General features: G+C 50.0%; 1 protein-coding gene across 3 annotated transcripts in view; it reads left to right on the top strand.

Moving 5' to 3' along the window:
* Window positions 1–23,242, top strand: part of ARHGEF9 (Cdc42 guanine nucleotide exchange factor 9) — a 210,320-nt gene that overhangs the window by 9,390 nt on the left and 177,688 nt on the right. For all 3 annotated transcript variants that reach the window (XM_063170295.1, XM_063170293.1, XM_063170294.1), the window contains exons 2-3: window positions 14,105–16,830; window positions 23,197–23,242. The exon at window positions 23,197–23,242 is cut by the window's right edge and continues 102 nt beyond it. In XM_063170295.1, coding sequence (XP_063026365.1) covers window positions 14,173–16,830; window positions 23,197–23,242 — 2,704 coding nt within the window. In that variant the 5' untranslated portion in view covers window positions 14,105–14,172. The remainder of the gene's footprint in view (window positions 1–14,104; window positions 16,831–23,196) is intronic.

A 23,242-nucleotide genomic window follows, 5' to 3' on the forward strand; every position in this document is an offset into this window, starting at 1 on the left:
GAATAACACATGGCAAGGAGGAATACTGAGATCCCTAATTTGAGTTCAATGTAGGCACCTAAATACATGTTGGCATGTGTCAGTGGGAAATCTGATTTTGGTGTTAAAGGTACAGCTTTCCCTCTGGTGATGCCTCAGGGTTTAGCTTTTCTATTTTTCACATTCTGTGCTGCTTTAGTGTGAGGGTCTGGGCTTCATGTTAGGGGATGGTGAGCTCTGTGCACAGAGCAGGGAGACAAAACAATTCCTGCTCCAGCTGGGGACCAAGGACAAATGATCCAAATCTCAGCCCAAGAGCACAAACACCGTGGGCTGGAGAGAGGAAAACAAGCAGGGTGGGACTGCAGGGGCTGGAGCTGTAATTGGACAATGAACTGCAACATGGAAATGGAGCAGAACTGATCAAAGTGAGAGAGCCCATGACCATTTTGTGACCATTTTGGTTCATCTTGGGTGCAGCCCTGGCTGGGCTCTTGTGCTGCCCAAGGTGCATCCATTGAGGAGATCCTTTTAATAAATCCCTGCTTTATTCTTTAGCTCTGACCAACCTCTGCTCTAAATCAGCCTTCACAAGGCATCACTGGCAGGGGCTGCATCAGGGGTGTCTGGGAGCATTTCCTGAGTGTGCAGGAGGGTTTCTAGAGAAGCAAAAATCTGGGACAGGATCTTCTGCAGAGTCCAGCCAAGCAGCCTTCAGAGCCTGCTGTTAATCTGCTCTTTTGCTGGTGGTAGAGGGTTGGGGTTCAGCCTCACATGGCTTAAATTGGGATTTCTAATAGTGGAGGTGTGGGGACAGCTCATTTTAAGCTGGATAAATAACAGTTGGTTTGGTCTGGTGGCTGTGGAGCTGCATTGGGGTCAGAACTTTGTGTTCCTGAGTTGAAGGGGACCCACAAGGATCGCTCCTGACCCTGCACAAGACAGCCCTCAAAATCACCAAATAACCCAGCTCCCAGATGAGGGGCTGGATTAATTTCTCTCTTCCTTTGCTCCTTCTCTGCTTTTGTACCCCCAGTGGAGGGGCAGCTTGGGAGGGGAGTTCAGCACAGGCTTCTGCCAGGGCTGGAACAAATGAAACAAGGGCAATGCCTCGGATGTGAGGGTCACAGAGATTTCAGTGGGTTTCGCTGAATTTCATTGGGGACTTTATTCCTGACTCCTTCCTGCCCTGCTGGACCTGTCCTGTCACCCCTGGGGGCTGTGGGGCAGAGGGTCACTGCCTGCCCTGTGTCCACAGGCACCCACCTGCCCTGTGCCAGGGATGGCCCTTTGCAGCCCTTCCCAGCTGCTCTGTCTTTCATGGAGATTATTTCTGGCACGTTCTGTCAGGTTTCTTGATTTTCTTGCTGCAGGTAGTTGTGAAACAGCAGCTGTTCTGCAAGTGCCACTGCTGGGCTGGCACTTGTTTGCCTGCTCCTGTGGGGAGGAGGGAGAGGGAATTAAGGACAGACAAGAAAAACAGGGATTACAGTCAATGGAAGATCCCTCTGCTTCTGTGGGAATTGAGTTTTGGTCAGGTTTTCTGCTGGACAAGCCCTTATTCTTTAATTTTTTTTTTTTTTTTTTTTTTTTTTTTTTTTTTTTTTTTTGTTGAAGCATGTCTGTTGTTTCCTCTGAAGGAGGAAAGGGTCACTTTTTCCACCCTGCTGATGTGAGCTGTGAATCACAGTGGTTTTGGGAAGGTGCTGTCACTGGGACCAGTCACCTGTCAGAATATTTGCTGCCTTCACCCTGATGTCCTGAGGCATTCTGCAGCCCTTGTGCCAAAGGGCTGGGTATGACCACAGCTCAGAATGCACTTCTGCTGCTTCTCCAGGGGGATGGGCAGGAAGGATTGGCTCCTTGAAGCTTTGGGTTACCAGGCAGTGCTGTAGCCTATGGATGGGAGGTGATTTTACTACAGGAAGGAAATGTGTCAGCACGTAGCAAAGATCCAGCACATGGCCTGGAAGCCAAGGGGGTTCTGCCCTGGTGCTGCAGCCACAAGGAAGGCCCAGCTCTGGAGGGGCATGCAGGGAGCTGAGCAGGTTCTGGGGATGCTGGCAGGGCTGGGGAGCTGCAGGGAGCTGGGGCTGGTGCTGCCCTGCCTGTGCAGGCACGTGGAGCCTGCGTGGGAGTTCCTGCAGCAGCTGAGCAGGGCTTGGAAGCAGCACTGAAACACAGTCTGGGGTGCCCTGGCTCACTGCCCCTCCACAGGGTGCACATCCTTGCAGAACTCATATCCTTGTCTTTGCTAAGGATTTGCAGCCTCATGCCTGGCTGCTGTGGAGCCCCAGGGCTTTCCAGAGCTTTGGAAGAGTCTCACTGCTGCTCAGCATTGGCTGAACAGTGTCTCCTATAAGGAATTTAGGTTTGTGTGACATGAGCTGGCAAACCAAGATGTTGTTTTTGCTTGGTGGCAATGTTTGGATATCCACGCTGTGCAATTTCCTGCAGAAACTAGATATTGCCTGCACGTGTTCCAGACTATTTGTGTTTGAAAGCCTGGCTGAAGCTGCAGGTGTGCTGGGCTCCTCCTTGGATCTGCACCTCACAGGGGATGGGCACTTTCAGGGTGACTGGTCCTGTCCTCCCCTGCTTGTGGCTTTTGTACAGACCTTTGCCACACATGGCAATAAATTTGTTTCCTGTTGAAAAGGACTCATTGGAGAGACTACAGAATACACAGACTACAGAAAAGGGTGAAATAGAAAGGTGCCTAATACTCAGAACTCAACCCCCAACTCCTTGTAGAAAGATTCAGAGTTTGGTCCATAAACTGGGACAAAGGGAACCTTTAGCTGCTCCTGCTGTGCTGAGTTTTGATCCCTGATAAAAAGGAGTGAGCACCCTTGGGGAGAGCAGGGTGGGCAGGCAGGGGAAACAGAGCTCTGTGGCCACCTGTACCTGCTCAGCCGCATCCCTGGGGCAGGGGCAGGAGGGGAGAAGCTCATCAGCAGTGATGCTAATTGGGTGCAGTGTTGGCTCCTTGCATTGCTAGCTGGAGCAGGCCCTGGAGCAGTGGGAGCTGCCAGCCTTTGTCAGGGCACAGCCACACTGGGCACATGGGCATGGCCAGCAGGGGCTGTGCTCCCATCCCTCCCCTCAGCTGCTTTAGTGTCCCTGTGGGATCATCCTGGCAGGCTGGCCTTGGTCAGCTGTGGATTTGAAGCCTTGGGTTAGGAGATGAGGAGCAGCTGAGCTGCACAAATGGAGGATAATTCAGTGACAGCAGCATTCCCACCAAGGCATCACCCACCCAGCCACCCCCAGTTCCTGCAGGGCATCACTGTGTGCCAGCCTGGGCTCAGTGTGTGCTGCTGCCTGCTGTGCAGGGGCTCTGGATGCAGAGAAGAGTGAGTTTTGGTTGTTGCTGTTAGGGAGGAAAGCAGCAGAAAGGTGTCAGCCTGTCTAGAAGGCACCTTGTGACTTTGGAGTGTTGTGCACCAACCTTGTGAGGGGAAAGTAAGGCGCAGGCAGATGTCAAACTACCAAAAGTTCTCTGCTGGACCCCTAAAAGTGCCTTTCTGGGGTGAAAAACCCCAGCCTGAGAGCAGGCCAGGCACGTGGCAGTCACTGTGGTTTTCCAGAAATACCAGAGCAGTTTTATCATGTGCCTAAAGGCAATTTAGTGTGTGGGCACTGGCCTTCCTGAGCTGGATATCCTGGAGTGCTGCGATGGACAGAGGCACAGCAGGTATCACTGGCCTGTTTGGGACATCACACCTTCCAACAGCCAGAAACTGGATTATTTTATGGAAAACAGTGCAGAAGACTCTTCAAGGAATTGTTTGCTGTTGAGGGCAAAGACACTTGTACGCTTTATACCTGGGGCTCTAAAGTGACACTTGTCACCAATTTCAAAGCAGGGCAGGGAGATATCTCACCTTGTACTCAAAAGGCTGTGCTGGATGAGGTGGGTTTTCCACAATGAGGTGCCTGGGGAGCTGAGAGCCAAGCCCTGTGTTTGTATGGTTGTGTTCAACTGCTCTGAGGAAAAGGGGAAAGGAGGACAAGGGTAAATTCCACCCATGCAGCTGCCTGAGAGAACAGGTCACTTGGGATCTGTTTGGAGGTAGAAATAGGGCTGGAAATGAGACAATGGATTAGACGTAAGGTGTTCTTTGACATCACCAGGGCCACATCAGGGAGTTGCTGAGTAACCTGCTGAAATAATCCCTGAAAATGTTGGAGCAGAACGGGTTGCTGCCTGTGCTCCGAGTCTCTGCTTGTGAATTTGGGGCTGGCGCCGACATCCAGCTCTTTGTTTCTAATCCTGATCTGAATGTGCTGAACCTACATTAGCACAGAAATCCAGACTGGGAGGTCTGTAGCTATGGCAGTGTCCTCCAAATGTGACCCTCTGCTGCTCATCTCAGCGCTGGCACCGGCGGGTGCCGTGGAAGGTGGCACTCCTTTCTTCTCGTAGTAATTCCATGTCAAAGAGGAAATATAAATAAACTCCCCAAACAAAAGGAGCAAGGAAAAAATAATTCTTTCAAACATTGGAGCAGGAACAATAGGGTAGGATATGCACTCTCTGGGGAGGGGTAATGGCTGAAAGCGATAGGAGCACAGTGCTGCCTTGGTCTGTACCTAGCTGGGCTCAGCGAGGATTATTTATAGCAAATGTTATGGCAGAAGCATGTGTGACCTGCAGGCTCCCAGCGAGGGGAAGAGCTTTCCTGTGCTGTCTCTGGGATACAATAGACAATTATTTAGACACTATCTTTGTCTCAAGATATAAACAATTAAACGCTGGCTACTGATTTCTGCTCTGATGTTCAGACCGTGCTTTCTTACTTAGGGATTTGTGGGGAAGGCAAGGATTTTAAAGAAATGTCCCAGCTGTGAAGTTCCTGAGGCATCTCTACCAAACTGACTAATTGGGAATGCAGAGCAATGTCACAAGCACCACGAAGTTGTTGCTTCCCAGAGGTTGGCAGCCAGTGGTTCAGTGTTGTTCAGCTGACATTAATGGGGTGTGGATGGGTGTAGACCCCTGAATCTGCCTGTTCCATTGTGTTTTGGCTCATCACTATGGTATTAAAGTACCTACAGCTGCTACTGGATAGTAATTAAATGTTCTCACATATAATTAACTACTTTCAACTGACTGCTGAACAGCTTAAATAATCTACATGTAATGGCAGATATTTTGGTATTAGAATGGTGACAGTTGGTGCCAAATAGCTGGAGAGGTTGGGGAAACAGCTATTGTGCATCAAAACAACCTTGTGCTGGCAGATGACTCCTCCTTCAGGCTCCCTCCTTTTCCTGGGGGTCCCTGTCCATCCTGGCTGCCAGAACCAGAAGGATCCTGTTGGATCCCTTCAGGACTCAGGTCAGGTTTATTTTCTGTAGAGCAGAAGAACTTAGAATTGCAAAAAAGGGGAGATGTGTAGGGTGCTGCTGCTGTGGCTCAGTGGGCAGAGGGTGAATCTACACCTGCAGTTCCTGGATCAGCCGTGTGCATCTGGAGGAACATTTAGCACAGGTGCAGTGCCAGAGGTGTGTGGGCTTTGTGAGAAGCTTGGTCTGAAATCCACCTTCAGCAAGAACTGATCTATTATCTTCATTATTTCATTCCAGTTGTATTCCAGGGATTTTATATCTCTGTGTTTTTATCTGGAGCTTCTGCTCAGCTTTGCACAAGGAGCTGGGTGCTGGCTCTCTCCTTCCCAGTGTGTGTGAAGCTGATCCTGGCTTGGTGTAAGGTTTTAGTGCTCTGTGTGCTGCAGAGGCCAGGGCTGGTGCCCTGTTCAGCTGCCTGGCAGCTCCCTGCAGTGCCAGCCCATCTCCAGTGTGGAGCTGTGGTGTTTGCAGTGAGCTGCTCCCTGCCTGGCAGCACCAGCACCAGCCCAGTTTGTCTGACAGATGCAGTGGAGCAGCTCTCTGCTCTCCCGTGGCTGCAGGCAAAATGAGTCTCCTGCTCTAATTTCATTGTGTTTGGCCATCTCACAAACTCTAAAGCTCCCTGAAATGGGAAGGAAGTAATGTTTAAATTATACATGAGTGAACTGATTTACTCAGCCTGAAGTTTTGAGTTCCGTCCTTATAAATACAGGGCTGGAGCTCTCAGTCTGTGCATCCATCCATCTGCCTGGTGGACATTGAATTAGCAGGAGCACAAATGCAGATCCAGGACTGTAAAAGCTTTGGCTTAAACCAGTGCAAACCATGTGGGGCAGATGCTGCAGCCACAGAGAGCGTGTCCTGTTTGCCTGGGGTTATCTTGTCTGCTAGTCTGCCCTCAGTGATGGAGCAGAGCATTGCTGCAGGGTCCCTTCTGCCACTGGCAAGTGGTGAAGTCACCATCCCTGGAAATATTAAGTGTGTGGATGTGACACTTGAGGACATTGTTTAGTGGTGGGTGGTGGTGGTGGATTGATGGTTGGAATTGATCTTGGAGGTTTTATCAACCTTAATGATTCTGTGATTCTAAAACTCAGTGTTTTGATAATGTCTGTCCATTCCTGACTGGGAAGGGATTCAGACTGCTCCTCTGTCTGTCTCCTGCTCCTAATGGAGGGGTTTAGCTTCCTGTGGAAGGGATTTTGCAGAGCATGTGAAATGCTGGTTCAGTTCTCTGGTTCCTTCCTATGGGCACGGGCCCCGCGCTCCTTGGGGACCCTGGTGCCGGAAAGTCGTAACTGCGCTCGCTGATGGGCTGGAGATCCCTTTTGCAGATGTTTCACCCAGGTCTCTCCTTCCACCTCGATTGAAATAAATGGACAATCAAGCTGCAGTGCTGCCGCGCCTGGCTGGGGCCCAGCAGCAAACCATCCTCCTTGACCCAGAAACAGAGGATGCTGGATTTTTGTAGGGGCTGCAGTGGTTTATGGGGTAGGGATCTGCCAGGTGGGCAGGGACTTGCTCATCAGGTGGCATCCTCAGGGTGTGCTCTGTGGGCAGACACAGCTCTGCCCTTGGTCCTTGGATGCGGCACCCAGCAAGTCTGAAATGTCTGCGGAGACATAAACAGAAAGGGGGAGAAGTCACGATTCTCTCCCTATTTGTTTGACCTAAATACATTGAAGTAACTGTACCCCCATGAAAGAGATAATTTCCTGACGCTGGAGAGCTTAACATCTGTTTCCTCCCATTTTTTTTCAGTGGTAGAACATGGTAACGGAAGAACTGGCGGGGTTTTCTTTCCTCTTTTTCTTTTGTATAGCAAGAGGCGCTGCATGCTTGGGCTAAATACGCTCTCGGAGAGCAGACAGGTTTCTCTCAAGGGTTATATGATCATTTGTTCTCTATTTTCTCTCCTTCCTGCCTCCCCCCGCCCCTCCTGGAGAGGAGCGGATACAGCGAAGCCCGGGCAGGACTTCCTTAGCTCAGCCATGCCTCTGGCAGGCTGCGCCGCGTGCCCTCTCCCTGTCACCCCCCTTCCCCGAGAAACAATGGCCAAAGGCTCCTTCTTGTTTGTTATTTTGGATCCTGCAGAGGAAGAGCCGAGTGGAAGATCGTGTCCCCAGGGGCCCTCGGTGCATTCCAGCTCTGGCAGCGCCCGCCGAGGCTGTCGGCGCCTTTCGCTCCTGCCCTGTGCTCCTGGGGGGGACGCTGGGTTTGGAAATGAATTTAGCAATGCTGAGGGGTGAGGGGAGAGGGATGGAGAGCCTTGAAGGGGTGTCTGGAGTCACTGCTCCACAGTGAGTGCAGATCCTGTCCTTGAACATCCAGCACAGCGCAGGTTGTCACAGTGCCAGGAGGAGCTGGGCATTTCTACCAACTGTTCTGACATGGTTTGAACCCCCAGCTTCTCCTTTGCACATGGGGGACACTGAGCCTCAGACCCTCTCTGCCTCCAAAATCTCCAGGATGACCTTGGGTCTCTCCAGGTGCTTTGTGGAGGAGAGCACAGTGTCTGGCATGTGATCCTGTCTAGGCTGCCCCAAGGGCAACCCCACCACCAATTTCCTCTTTGTTCCCTTCAAAGGTTTGTTGTTTCTCAGGGCCCCAGACAAAATAGTTCTTTCAGGTCACTTGATAGAAGGGATTTACCATTTGCCTGGAACCTGGAATATCCCACAGCACCAAGGGATCCTGGAAGCACAGAATGGTTTGGGTTGGAAGGAACCTTTGAAACCATCTTGTTCCAACCGTGCCATGGGCACGGACAACTTCCTCTATCCCAGGCGGCTCCAAGCCCAGTCCAGCTTGGCCTTGGACACTGCCAGGGATCCAGGGGCAGCCACAACTTCTCCGGGCACCCTGTTCCAGTGCCCTTCTAGTCCTTCAGAGCACTAAATATATATTTCTTAAAAGTTACTTCTGCTTGTTGCCCAAAACCTGCTGAGATCTGAAGAAGATTTCAGGGATTGTGTGGTGCCTGCCTGGCAAACAGCCTGAACTGTGTGCTGTTAAATGAGCAGTTTCCATCATTAGGGTCTCTTGAGAAAACTCCGCCTGGATCAGACTAATCCTAATTTCCTCACTGATGCTTCCTTTCTAGTAGGAAGCATCTACTTCCTACTAGATGCTTCCTTTCTTTAGGTAGCAAGAAATCTACATTTCTTGCTACCCTGCTGCCTTTGGACCTGCTGTTGTGGTTTAGCCTGGTTAAACAGCCTAGTTTTGCTCTGTTTGTGGATAACTTGTGTAGGGCAGCTCAGCAGCAGGGAGATTGCCCATGGGAAGTGTCACTCCCTGAGGGGTGGCTTGTGACAGCCCTGATTGCATGGGCCTGATTCAGTGTGCTTTAAATCTATGAAAACTGTCAACTTTAGTGGGTGTTTCCTGGGCCTGTTCTGTTTTTTCTGCTGGCTGTTTGCTAAATCACACTGAAAAGGAGCAAAATTGCTCTTACTCCCACCTGTATTGTGCAGGAAGAGCCTGTTGCCAAGGGAATGTTGTGCAACCATGAGTGAGATACAGACACCTATTTCTTTCTTAGAGATTGGGATAACACAAAAAATATGGAAAGAATTTGGAGCGGGAGTCATGGCTGCAGATACAGATGTTTGTGTAACACATCTGGTGCCCATGGCTGGGGATTTTATTAATCTCAGTTTATTCATCCCCCTCAGTGACCTGGAAAAGGAAAGTGAATTTTCAGGATGAAGGGCTGCTTTGGGAAGAGCAGGGCAAGGCAGGGACCGACACAGCTCATGTACATTGGAGCTCTTGGCAGTGTTTGCTTGATAGCTGGAGTTTTATGTAAGTACCTTCCCATACAGGTGAGATTCTGTGTGTTTTGGAGAGCAAACCCACGAGCCTTTGGTCTCCAGAACTGGCTGAGCCACCCTCCTTAGGCTCAGGTAATCTGTGGGCAGTGGAAGAGGTGGAAGGTAATTGTGTTTTCTGTGGTTAAAACCCTGCTTTAAGTGATGGTAGTCCCAGCTCAGCTGCTGGGTGGTGACTCGTTACAACTTGACATCTGCAACTGCAGCTCAAGGAGGGCAAAAATAAACATGTGGTTGACAAGTGGTGTTGTTTTCTGACTAATAGCTGTTCCCACAGCATTTCTTCAAAACCTCTTTCCCCTGCACCCCAGAAAGGTGAGCAGTGGTTCATCAGACACTCTCAGGGCTGCGTTCCTCCATATTCAAATTGTATTTTGTCATGATGGGCCCAAATGCCCCCAGGGCCCTGTGGTTTGGTTGGTAAAGCCACCTTTGCCCTGCTTGGCTGGGGAAGCACAGGTTGCCCCAGGCAGCTGCTGCAGGTGTTTGCAGAGCAGTGGGTGCTGTGTTCAGCAGCTCCTGCAGGCACTGCAGCAGAGCAGATTTGGGCTCCTGCTCAGGGAACACTGAAGGAAGGTGGCTGAAATTTGCCTCGGGGGTGGGAGGTTTGTTCTGGGTGGGGCAGTGCCAGTCCTGGGGCTGGAGCTGGCTCAGGGGCAGTGCTGGGCTGTGGGCACTGAGGAGGCTGTGCTGGGGGTTGGCTCCTGCCAAGGTCAGCCTCTGGTTTTGATGCCTTCAGTTTTAGTTTTCATGTTTTCCAGATTCTGTACTGCATTAGGATATAACTCTGAACTCCATATAAAATGTTAGCAGCTCTCCTCACAGCTCAGTCACACAGAACAATCCTTTTCCAGCCCCAAAACCAAGGACACCACTGCAGCTTCAGGCCCAGAAAGTGCAAACAGCAGAGAACTGAGGAGAGCAATGTGGGAGGATGGGACTGCATCACCTGGAGCTGGAATTGGACAATGAACCCCAATATGGAAATGAACCAAAACATATAAAAGTGTGAGAACTCATGGCCCTCATCCAGCTTGGGTGTAGCCCTGGCTGGGCTCTTGTTCTGCCCAAGGTGAATTCTGTGAAGGCCTTTTAATAAATCCCCACTTGATTCCCTTAACTCTGCCCAGCCTCTGCTCCAGGAGCCTCTCAAGGCATCAGTTTCAGTGTGTGCAGTCTTGCAGGTGTGACTAGGGGAATTCAAACACCAACAAGGTGGTTTTGAAGATGAGGAGAGGTTCAGGTGAGGCTGTGGTGGAAGGGGAGGTGGAGAGGAGGAACCAAACGCTGGTCACAGAGTGGTTCTCCTCTCTGCTTAGAGTGCTCGGGTCTGGCTTCATGGTGGCAGCCCTAATTTCCATCTGCTTTAAAGCTGCTTAAAAAAAATAATACAAACCCTCCTTATTTAATTTTAAAGCCACCCATGTGCCCTGTGATTCTGGATTCTGTTGCTTCTCTGGGGAAGGCTGTGCAGGATCTGTGCCTTGTTATGGGCTCTCTTTTGCCTGCCACATGAGGAACAGCCTGTCTCCTCTGTGCTAGCATCCCTCCAAAGACTTCACAGGCAAGCCTCTTCCCTTTGAATCTTCTTTCCTCATGCAGGATCCACCCAGCCAAAAACAATAAAACATAAAACTGGAAAGAGAAAACAAACAAAAAACCAGGGCCATTTGTGATTTCTGTCTTTTGCTGCCAGTTGGCTGCACGACTTGAAACGACTGAAGTGCTCTTTTTTTTTTCCCCCCACCACTCCTTCCAATCCATTCCAATGTGTTAGTCTTTAAGTTGCAGCAGGAATGTCTGGGAATAACTCACATCCCAAAGTGACAGTCTGAGAAATGAGGAGCTGGTCTCCTCCTCAGGCACCAGATGGAGGAACTGTCCTGCTCAACCCTTGGTTTTTGGGAACAAAAGCTTCTGTGGTCTCTGCAGGGACCCATGGCAGCACAGCTCCAGCATGGATTTCTGCTGCAGGGTTTAAATGGAGGCAGGTGGTGCTGAGGCCCAGAAGTGTCTGGGGAAGGAGGTTCTCTCTTAAAACCTCCATGGTGGTGGGTACAGGAGGCTGAGTAAAGAGACAGCTAGAACAGAGCATCAGCTTGGACTGGGCTTGGACTGGGCAACTCTCAGGTGTGACTGCAGGCACCCACTGAGCTAGGGGACTGCATGGGGTGTGTGTGGTTGGGCTGGGGAGCTGTGGGGTCTGTCTGGCAGTGGGATAGACCCCACAGGGCATTCAGGGTGTGCAATTGTGAAGTGTGTTTGGCTGTATCCAGTGATGCTGTGCAGCTGTGGGATGTATTTGGTAGCGCTCATTTAGGCTGTCACCGTGGGGTGTATTTGGTTGTATTCCTTCAGGATGTGTAACTCAGTGGGGTATATTTGGTAGGGTACATTTAGGCTGTTTTAGTGTGGGGTGTATTTGGTGCTGCACTTTTAGGCTGTGTCAGTGTGGGGTGTATTTGGCAGTATTCCATCAGGATGTGTAACTGTGGAGTGTTTTTGGCTGTATCCAGTGATATTGTATAGGTCTGGGATGTATTTGGCAGTGCACATTTAGGTTGTGTGAGTGTGGGGTGTATCTGACTCTATACTATCAGGTTGTGAAATTGTGGGGTGAACTTGGCTGTATTCAATCAGGAAATGTAACTGTGGGGTGTGTTTGGCAGTGCCCATTTAGGCTGTGTCACTGTGGGGTGTGTTTGGCAGTGCCCATTTAGGATGTGTTACTGTGGGGTGTATTTGGCAGTGTAAATTTAGGCTGTGTCACCGTGGGGTGTATCTGGCAGTGTCCATTTACGGTGTGCCACTGTGGGGTGTGTTGGGCACAGGCAGTGCCACCAGTGTCTCCCCCACAGCCCAGAGCAGAGCCAGCAGCGCCTCACATAGTGAGGTGCTTTTTTGCCCTTTAATAAAGGGCAAAAATGGCCCGGAGGAGTGGAGGGGAGATACAGAAAGGTGAGAAGCAGCTCTGTGAGCACTGAGGCTGGTGAAGATGGTGAGCATGAGGGGCTGAACAGGGGTTGGTCCCTGGCAGCAGTTGTGGCCTGTGCAGGCCCCACACAGGAGCAACTTCGCCTGACGGGAGCGGGACCTGTGATGGCTCCACATGGCAGGAACAGGACCTCTGGAGGCTCCACACAGGAGGAGGGGGATGTTCCTGGTAGGAATTGTATCCTGTGGAGCTGATTCCTGGCAGAAATTTTAACGAGTGGAGGCCCCACACAGGAGCAGCTCCCCCGACAGGAGCCGTGGCCTGTGAAGGCCCCACAGGAGCCTGGGATAAGTGTGAGAAGGAAGGACAACTATCATGTCCCAATCATACCTGTCCCAGTTCCCAATCCTTCTGCACCCCTCGAGGGGAGGTAGATCCCCTCAGAAATGGGGAACTTGAGCCGTGGTGGGTGGGGGTAAGACATTGTGTTAGCTTTATCTTTGTTTCTCGTTATCCAGATCGGTTGGTGATAAATCGAATTGCCAGGGATTGGGAAGGGGTCACTATATTTTTATAGCAGCCCATCAGCTTTTTCCTCTTATTCCCCCCTTGCCTGGGGTGGGCAGCACAGTGAGTGGACATCTGGCAGACCACCACAGCAGCAAGCACTCATTTCTGCTACCCTAAGCACAGCTGGTGCCAGAAATGCTTGGCACAAGCGCTGTGGCAGGGCTCATGGAAAGCCAGATCACTGTTGTCCATAAAAAAGAGGGATGCTGGTTGTTTCTCTTGGCTGTGCTCTGCTTCCGTGGTGCCTCTGCCATCCCTGGGGGTTTCATGGGTTGTCCCTTGTTGGAGGCAGACATGGTGGCAAGGTAGAAACAGACTTATATGACTGAATGCAAGGGTCATGGGATGCCCAGGGAGTAGCTGCTCCATTAATAACCATAGTTTTACCAGAAATAGCAAGTTTAAATGTTTTTAGTAGATCTGGGGCCTGTTCACAGTGCTACTGGGGCTCTCCTGCTGCTTGGGGGAAAGTGGAGAGTTTCTCCATTGTCAAACACATATCTTGGGGGCTCACTATTTCTTTCTTCTTCTTCCTAAGATTAGGATTGGAAGTTGAGGGAATTTAACCCCATTGAGTGCCTAGCATGTAGTTCTGCTTTCTAGACAGCAAACCCAGGACCAGCAGATCCAGCCCCATGAAGCTGTAATATCAAGACAGGGCAGATGTGTTCCAGGGGAAGGGAAGCTTTAGGAGCTGAGCAGGAGTTCAGCTGTATTCCCACAGCTGCTTCAGAGGATTTCCATTGCTGCTCTGGATGGGGGAACTGGATTTTAATCCTGTCCACTGGAACTCACTTGAGGGGAACACATTTTTTGTAATGTTGATTGGTGGCCAAGCAGCTTTCATTGAGCAGAGCAGTGCCAGGAGGGATTCCCATGCTGGTGCCATCACTACTGTATGAAAAACCTGGCTTGGATATTCCACGAGTTTTCTGATGTTTCAGTATTTTAGAGTTGCATTGCTTCCAGGAAAAGGCTCATCCTGACTTTTCTTTGAATGGCTGCCTGGAGAGATGGAGCTATTGGGAGCATGGTGCCAGTTCCTGGCAGATGGGGATGGTGGAGATGACAGTGACATGTGCAGGGGCAGCGACTGGAATTTCCTCTCTCCTCTCTGCCATGAACTCTGATGCATTTTGAGTCTCCACGACTTGCACAGTGAAGATGTGATTCATGGGATTCTGAGCATACTTTGTGGTAACTTTATTAGTGCAGGAAGTTTATTTGTGGTCACTGAGTGTTCAGTCATTTAAAGCAGATTTAAGTAGCTTTAAAATTTATATGGTTTGGAGGCAAAATTTCAGCCTCCCTGGAATCAATGGGCAAAACCACCACCACCACTGGGATAAGGTTTGACTTGTGATGCTTTATAAAATGTGTCTTCTAAAAGTTTTCTGCTCTAATTGCATTCCTTTGTTCTTTTCCCTTAAAGTCATGTGAAGAAAGCAATTTGAGGACCATGCATCCGTGACTCCTGGAACCAGCCTGTGAGCCAGGGCGATGGAAGTTCTCGAGGGCCTCCAGCGTACTGCTTCTGTGAGCATTCCCAATGGATGTGCCAACAGGATTTCCCAAGGAAACATGGATGGAGGGAGCACTGATGCCTTGGAGGCCTGTGGTGCTGAGCACCGCGCCTCTGGCGACGCAGTCCCCGGTGAGCAGGAGGAAACACACAGGTATAAGAAGACAACCAAGGGCAGCCGGATCTGGAATTTTGTCAGACGAAGGAAAGGACTCTCTACAAATAAAGACAGGCCCCAGTCCATGATTCTGCTGGGAGTTGCCTCTGAGGCACCAGAAGTGAAAAAGCCATCCTTCATGGACAGGGTACGCTCGTCAAAAAAGGGAAGATCCTCCAGGACATCCAAGAACGTGGATTTGAGAGCATCCAGAGTGCAGGACGTGTGTGACCCTGAGGAGGACCCTCATGGCAGTGGGCAGAGGGCTGTCTACAGGGTGAGGAAGCTGGGTGATGGCCGGAGGCCCTCCCGCCACTCCTACGCGGGGTTCATCGAGGATTTGGACTCTTCTTTTGAGGACATAGAGCTGAACATCAGCATTCCTGAACTCGATGCCACTGAAAGTAAATGTCTCAGGGATATCAGTGGCAGATTACACGGTGAGGATAATGATGGTAACTGCCACAGAATAGCGGCCAGGAAGAGCGAGTCTTTGAATTTTGAACACGTTAAGAGTCCTGCAATTACAGAAGGGGACAATCAAAAGAGGTGTGCTGTGCTCCCACAGGAGAGCAGGAGAGGAAGGAGCTCTGATGTCTGGAGCTATCTGAAAGGAATTTCATTAGCTAGCAAAGATAATTCAAAGCTCCCAGATCAAAGGGCTGAAACCAATTTCCAGAACTTGGAAAATACAACTGATCATTCCGCTTCTTACTTTGACTTTGATACAAGATGTGAGGAAAATCTCAGCCAGCGAAAAAAATCAAACGGTGCTGCCAAAGCCACTCACTTTGGGGGTGTTGTGAGGTTCCTGAGCAGCGTGGCTGAGGCGGCCCGGCGGCTGCGAGGCTCCTCCAGGGCGTTCTCCCCCGATGAGAGGAGGCCTCAGCGCAGTTTCCGGGGCCGCAGGCAGGACGTGGCCTCCCCCAGAGAGGGCCTGGTTCTCGAGAACGAGAGCGCCAAGGCCTTCTGCACGGTGGGAGCCTGCCTGCAGTCCCCGGATTCGGGCACCTGGGAGAACCTGAGCTTTGAGAGTCTGGGGGGGAAGGAGCCCCTGCAGCACTGCAAAACCACGGATGGGCTCAAAGGCCTTGATTCCTCTGGCCTGGACAGTGGCAATGACAGGCTTAATGAAACCTCACCTTCTCCTTTTGGGCCAGAGCCATCCATGTCCCACCTGGCAGAGCTTGCAGACGGCTCTTTCACTGAGCTGAACAGCAAAGATCCCTCTGAGGATCTGGTTGAACTTGCACAGATGACTCTGGCTGAACCGATTGAGGACTTAGGCACTAATCCAGAGAAGACCCAGGTCATGGCCAGGGACCTGTCACCTTCTCATGATCTTTCTGTGAATAGTGTGGATACTGTGGACCTGGCCTGTTCTCCAGCTGCCAGTGGGGACTTACCTGCAGAAACTGAAGTGCAGATTCACCTTCCACAGGCATCACCAACTAAATTGGATTCTGGAGAAGTGGCTTGTGCCCCAGTGGTTGCTAAAGACATGGCTTCATCTCCAACAGTAGCTCAGGAGTTTTCAGAGACAGAACTGGATAATCAGGACTTGAGAAATCCTGAGCTGCCTTTGCAGAACTTGTCTGGAAGTGAGCTGGAGTTCCAGGACACTGGCAGTACCCTGGAGAGGGTCGTGGGCAGGGATGTGGCAACTTCTCCTGATCTTCCTGTCAGTAATCTGGATGCTGCAGGCCTGGGCTGCTCTCCAGCTGCTGATGGTGCCTTTCCTGCAGTGTCTGAGGCTCAGGCCCACCTTGCACAGACATCACTGACTGAACCTGATACTGAGGACGTGGCTTGTGCCCCAGCGATTGCTAAAGACATGGATCAATCTCCAGCTGCGGCTCAGGAAATTTCAAGGACAGAACTGGATAATCAGGACTTGAGAAACCCTGAGCTGCCTTTGCAAGACTTGTTGGGAGGTGATCTGGAGATTCAGGACCTGGGCAGTACTCCAGAGACATCACAGGCTGTGGACAGGGATGTGCCACCTTCTCCTGATCTTCCTGTGAATGAGCTGGGTGCTGTGGACTTGGACCATTCCTCAGCTGCCAATGGTGACTCCTCTGCAGCACCTGAGGCTCTGATCCACCTGCCCCAGGCAGCTGTGACTGAAGAGAACCAAGACATTGTCAGTACTCTGGAGAAGAGTCAGGTCACAGGCAGGAACCTGCCACCTTCTCAGGACATTCCCGAGGATATTCTGGATGCTGCGGGCATGGGCTGTTCCGCAGTTGCCGACGTGGACTTTTCTGTAGTGACTTTTTTCAAGTGTTCCACAGTGAAAAGGCAGGGTTTGGAACAGCCTGGTGGCCGCATTAAAAAGCGGGGAACCGCTTCATTTGTGGAACAAAGCTCTGTGGAGGTCATGGACAGAGTGGAAGAGTTTGACTGCAGCACGGAGTGCAGGCCCTTCCAGGTGCACGTCTCCAGGATTGTCTCTTCTGGACGCCTCAAAAATGGAAAGGTAGGAGCAGCTTTGTACGGTTTGCAGTAAGATCACATTGTTGTCCATCTCAAAAAGCTTATTTACACTTGAAAGCATTTTTGTACATCCCTCATTGGGATTTGCAGCTAAGGAGGTTGTTCTGGGAATAGTGGCAGCAGACACAGCTCTTAGATCAGTCTGAGTGTGAGCTCTTAAACCTCCAGAGCTACTTCTCCTAAGACCCTTCGTGTGTTTCACTGTCTCTTGAAGAGTGTGTAGCAGTTTATGAGTTCCTAGACACTAGCTTTAGTTTTTTTCTCTCTGCATTTAGGTTCATTTGAAGTAGAAGCTTCTAAGCAGAGTTTTTAAGTGTTCTGTGGGCAAACAGAATTCAGCAATTGTGTGTTGACCTGTGCGGTTCTTTACCTTAAATAGTTGTAGGAGTGATGGGGTGGGTGATGAATGAGAGGCAATGCTAGTGCTTTCAGTCATGGCAGGACATTCCTGTCTGGTACAAGCAAGTCTTTCAAAGCCCTTAAAATCCTCAGAACATGTAAGTGGACATTGCATTTTTGATTAGGCTCAATTTTGATTGGGTGTTACAAATCTGTCTTATCCAGATTATTGCTATGAGACTTCAGAAGTCCTGTGGAGCCAGTGTGAAGCCCAGCTTTAGAGTTCTTTTGAGTACCTGCTGGTTAGCTGAGGCTGGAATGAGGACTTTTTCTGTTTTCAAGGTGCCAGGTAGAAAAATAAGGTTGATTTGTGAAGAAACTTTCTCTTTTCCTATTGGGTCTGGAGAGACAAGAGATATTGCAGAGGTGGTGACACTGTTGCCTGTTGGAAAAGGGGTTGCAGTAACTTCCGAGCCAAGAGGGGAAGTGTTTGAAAATTGGCAGCAGATTAGAAATGCTGGGGGGAAAATCTGAACTTCTGACTCGCAGCTAAAACAGGCAGCAGTATTGTTAGTTATTCCTGGTTTTGTTTTTCTGCTGTTTCTGTGTAATACAAAGAGTTACAGAAGCTCTCTGTGTAATCCCGGGCACTCCAGAGGAGTGAGTAGTGGTTGATCACTTCTTGGGGTTTCTGGAAGAAACATTTTTATGAGGAGCTTAGGAGAGCTGTGGTGTGATATCCCTTCACAGGGACCAAGCTGAAAGTATTCTGGGCAGGAGCAAGATGAGAGAGGCATGAAAGGATGGAGTGGAGCAGAGGGAAATACCAGCATTGTTCTCCCGGAGCAGCCACATCGCTGCTGGGAGTGCAGGGCCTGCCTGTCTGGTCCCAGAGCTCTCAGGGCACAAAGAGCTCTCAGGGCACAATCCCAGCGCTCTCCCAGCTCAGCTGTGTGAACAGGAGATGCCCTAAGTCCCAGCTCAGCTGTTGCAGCTTACTAACATGACCAAGAAATTGAAATATGGTGCTTGAGATAACTGGGCAGGAAACCTCCCCCGAGTTCCCGTGCAGCATGGCGATAGCACACGGCCTCCGGGCTGCTGAGGCTTCCTGTGGCAGGAGGGGCTGGGAAAGCACACAGCCCCCCCTGGGTTCTGGACACCTCCTGCACCCCAGGAGCTCCTGCTGCAGCTCTGGCAATGCAGGGTGATGGAGTGGTGGCACCAAACCCAGAGCAGAAGGAGGCTGCAGGAGGGATCTGGGCAGGAGCAGCCCTGGAGAGTCTGCCAGCAGCTCCAGTAACAAATGACCTGAGATACCCCAGGGATTTGCTGGCCTGTCTCCCATCAGGGAGCGGCACTCGGAAACTCTTTACCAAAAATAAACATGGGAGAGCAGTAACTTCAGCCTGAGCGTGACAGTAGCAGCACACTCCAGCCTCTTATTGTTTTAGGGCTCAGTCCATCTCTCTGCTGGCACCTGTTTCTCAGGACAGCCACTGGCCCTGCTGCCTCCACTCCGTGCTGCTCTGATTAACTGTAGGATTTGTATTTCAAGGGAGGTGTTCAACCACAGGCAGGAGAAGGTGCTGCCAGGATGGGGTGGCTTGGCCAGGCCAGCTGCTCTGAACAAGTTCCCAGCAGTTTTACAGTGTGTGAGCAGAGTGGGGCAGACAGCGTTTCCCAAACAACTTAAACATTACACCAAGAAAAGCATAAAAGTGCCTGTTCCCACAGAGGCTCCTGTGGGGAGATGGTGTGAGAAACTGAGGCTGGTGTAGCACAAGGGATGCTGGATGGGATTTAGGGGATGATCTCTACAGTGGTTCTGTCAGTAAGTAAATCTGTTTAGTTATATCTGCAACTAATGCACCTGATTTTTGCTTTCCTGGTCTTGCCTTTTAAAATTCTAATGTCTTTGGGCAGGAGCTGAGTGATGATATGGGCAAGTAGTTTGGTAGAGTTTGATCCTGGTGCTTTAAAGGAAATAGCATTGCAGCAGCATTTAGTAAAAGCAGATACAGAAAAGTAGAAAAGCACATCCCTGAGAGTTGCTTTCAGTCCCCATCCCAAATTCTCATGTGTTCTGGGAACTTGTGAAACAGTGGAGATAAAATGGTTTGAAGAATTGGAAGAACAGTAAAGGTCAAAACAAATGGTCAGTGGGAAATGCATTACTCCATTCACACTGCTGCAGCTCTGGAGTCACAGTACCATCATTATTCTGAGACATGGAGTAAAGCATGACATGGAGCTTTCACTGGGTTTTGGACAGTGTTTCATTTTCCACGACTCTGCTGAAGTGAATTATCCTCCTCCAACAACACCACAGCATCCCACCAGGGAAAGTGCTGCTGCATGAAGTCAGGCATAGCCCAGGAGTTGTCTTTGAGCATTTCCAGTAGCTTGAGATGATGTTTACATGGAAAGCAGCTTTGATACCATATATTTTGCAATTCCAGCCTTCCATCAGGGTTCCAGGCTGGCTGGTGTGTCCATGGACGGGGTTTGTGGGTGATTTGATACCTCCTTTGGGGTGACACGAGAAGAGGATACAAAATAGGCATCTGAATTCATATTTCAGGTATTAGTTTGGGGTTTTTAGGACCCAGAAATAAATGTCAGGTGTATTTCTGGCAGGTGTATTTCTGGCATGGCAGAGGTCCCTGCTTGTCCCAGAGCCGTGACCAGGAGCATCTCTGGGCTCGTGTCACCCTCGCAGTGACAGCAGAGGCTTTCACTGCAGTCTTTCTGTGCCCTCTGCTGGCTTGCTTGGGAAGTAAGAGGTTATTCTGATGGATCAAAAGCCAAATCTTTTCCTTGGGGTTGAGAATTTTATCTCCAGGGGATTTGCAGGCTGCAGCTTGCTTCTGGCTGTTCTGCACCAGCCCCCAGTTGCGTTTGTGAGGCTGTTCTCTGGGGGAATTAGGATTGCCAGAAGTGTGCAAAGGAGATTTCTACAGGCTTGTCAGCCTTGCAAAAGCTGTGTGTCCCACAAGATGGGGATGCTGGGTTTGGTTTCAGGGTTCTGTGGGCTCAAACTCCTGCATCACTGCAGATGTTCCCCAGAGCAGGTGTTGAGGTTGTTTCTCCAGGTCCTGGCCTCAGATCCAAACTGTCCCAGTGCCACAAAGGCTGTCCCTGGTGCAGGGTGTTCTGCTGCTCCGAGTGGCCCCATGGATGTGGGTGCTGTTAGGAGGTTTTTGGGGTTCCATAGGTGCTGTGTGTGGGAAAGCAGGAGCCTCTCGCTGCGGTGGGTCTGACTGGAAGTGCAGCATTGCTGATTTGCCTGAGTGTGCACATGCCAGGGGATGGGTTTGCAGATCTGCTGCCTGATAGCTGGGGCAGAGCTCAGATCCTCCCACAGCTTTGGGGTTTGGCTTTAGTGCAGCTCCAAGTGCCTTTTCACAAGAGGAAGATCCAGCAAAATTTCCTTTTTTATCTGTGTTTGTGGAGAAATTGGAGGTGATGCCCATAGTGACTTTTAGCTTGAGATTGGTTTATTGTGGGAGCAGCTGTAGAGATGGGATTGCTGGGTGGATTTATCCCTTTCCTCCCACTGCTGAATGGCACTGACCAGGAAATAGTTTTGGGGAGAGTTGATCTTCAGAGCTTTCTTCATCTCCTGGTTATTCAGCTTCTGGGTTGTGTCTCAGCCTGCTGTAACAAAAGACTTTATAGTTCTTCCAAATTAAGAATTAGTACTTCACTTTCTAAATCCTGCTGTTGCCAAAAGAGTGCTGTATCCCTGTCTGCAGTGAAGTGCAATTTACTTGCAGAATGAAGATTTTGGGTATTTATGGCTTTTAATATGGTTGTGTCTGACAATCATTTTATTTTTAGAGGAGACAAAACCTCTAAAGCCTATCTTCAAGCTGTGCAGATTCTTGTATTCATAATAACCAGGAGGTGCTAGCAAAATCTTGAATTAAAGCCTATATTTAGTGCTATCTATAGTGGGTAGGGTTTTTTGGGAAACATATTTTTAACATTATCGGGGAAAGGCAGGTTCAGTTTGCAAAGCTGATAGGCTTTGCATGTATACAGAACCAGCTATGGAACACATGGATAATTCAAATTTCCACGTTTTCTTTAAACACATGCTGTGTCTTTCCTTTATCCCATTCCCAACCTCAAAAGTGAAACCAGGGTATCAGAGTAGGGGTGGGAAGGGGCACCTCTGGGCCTTGCTGGCCTTATGCTAAAGGGACTCTGTGTTGAAAATTCCCTGGATGGAAGGTTTTCTTTGGCTTTTACCTCCTCCCAGCTGTTTTCCAGCCAAGAGAGGTGTACTGGCTCACTGGAGATGATGCTGGCGCTGGGAGATGGAGCCTTAATTCATCCACAGCTTTCTTCTGGGGTAATTACAGCCTGTCTGCTTTGTTCTTCATCTGTAAATGAAAATAACAGCACATCGGAAAATGAGCTGCTGGAGGCTTGAGGATGGATCCACCAAACCATCCCAGGCCCCCAGTTATTAGCAGGCTCCTGGAAGTGTGACAGATGTGTTTGTGATTGAGCCTAGAAACCTCTTAGAGAGGAACACCTCCTGTTTGCTTCCCTTGACCTTTGTCAAATGATTTTTCTTCTGATTTCTTGACTCTAAGAATATACAGGCAAGACTTCCATGGTGTCACATGTCACAGAGAATAAAATGAAAAGTAGGAGTTTGAATTGTGATGTTTTTAAAAAGAACATTCCATTCTGCAAAATGTCATGGTACAGTTGTCATTTTCAGGAACTTTTCCTCCTGGAATAGAATAATAAAAGTTGGAGTGAAGAAAACACCAACATTTTTCCCCACTTAGCTGTAAATGCCAACTCTTTGCATTAGTGTTACCAAGCATTAAGGTATAACTGAGATATTTGACCATTTTATGGGTGCTTCAATCAATTGCAACTATTTCATTTAAGTAAATATTTCGTAGGCTATAGATGCAAGGACATGTCTGGTTAGCAGTTGCCCTCAGTGAGCTGCCAACCCATTTGGCTGCTCTTTGCTGTTCCTTGGAAGCAGCCAGCCCTTGCTGGTACGGGGTCCTCAGCACCAGCCGATTCCTCCCTGTGTCTGCTCCTGCTGGGGCTTGGGAATGGGAGAGCAGCCTCACCCCAAAATGCAGAGCAGCAAGGGGGTCTCCATCAGGGTCACTCCCAGAAGTTCTGGGACACTCAGTGCCACTGGAAGCGTTGGGCTCAAAGCTGTACAAGGTCTGAGCCCCCTGCACTGGTGTTGGGATCTTTAGCTGCTCAGAGTGACCCTGAGAAAAGTTCCGAAAAGTTCCAAAGTCTTTTCCCAGCCCAGCGGTTGAAGAAGGAGTCAGGGCTCTTCATTTCTGGTCTCAAGGTTGTTTATTGTATCTTATCTATAATAAATTTTCTCCTGCCCTGCTGAGGTCTGTCCAGCAGGACAGTTCCAGGCACTCTGCCTGCCCCAGGGCAGTGTTATGTCTTTATACTAAAAACCACATGTACAATGTTTACAATTACTTTCCAATACTCATCACCTGTGTTAGACAGTGAGCTTCTACTCTAAACCAATCTGTGAGTGCCACCATCACAGCAGAAGATGGAGGCCAAGAAGAAGAAGGAGAAAGGCTGGATGCACCCAGTTCCTTCCATCTTGCCCCCATACCAAAAACCCCAAAATCTACTTTTCCACCCTGTGATAACTTCACTATTATTCTACCTAAACTGTTGTGGCTTGCTGACCTTCATCTAGGGTTGGTAATTTGCTCCACGGGTCATAATCAAACCCACAGGTGTTCTGGGCTCTGTGCCAGGGTTTCTGAGCCCCCTGGCAGGGTCCTGGCCGTCCTGGACAGCAGAGGGATGTGCTGGGTTCTGACACACTGGGGGCTGCACACCAGGGCCAGCAGGTCAGAAATGCCCCAGGTGCAGAGTGCAGGTAGCAGTGCCGTGGTAATTCCGTGTATTATTGTATGTCATGCGCTTGCTTGGCCCGAGATTTGAGTGCTGTTGGTAAAATATCCTGTGCCCCTTCTCTCTGCAGCCGACGTCTCCCTCTGCTCAGCCGTGCCCGCAGGCAGAGCCCTTCA

This window comes from Melospiza melodia, chromosome 16 (genome assembly GCF_035770615.1).
Source record: "Melospiza melodia melodia isolate bMelMel2 chromosome 16, bMelMel2.pri, whole genome shotgun sequence".
NCBI lineage: Eukaryota > Metazoa > Chordata > Aves > Passeriformes > Passerellidae > Melospiza > Melospiza melodia.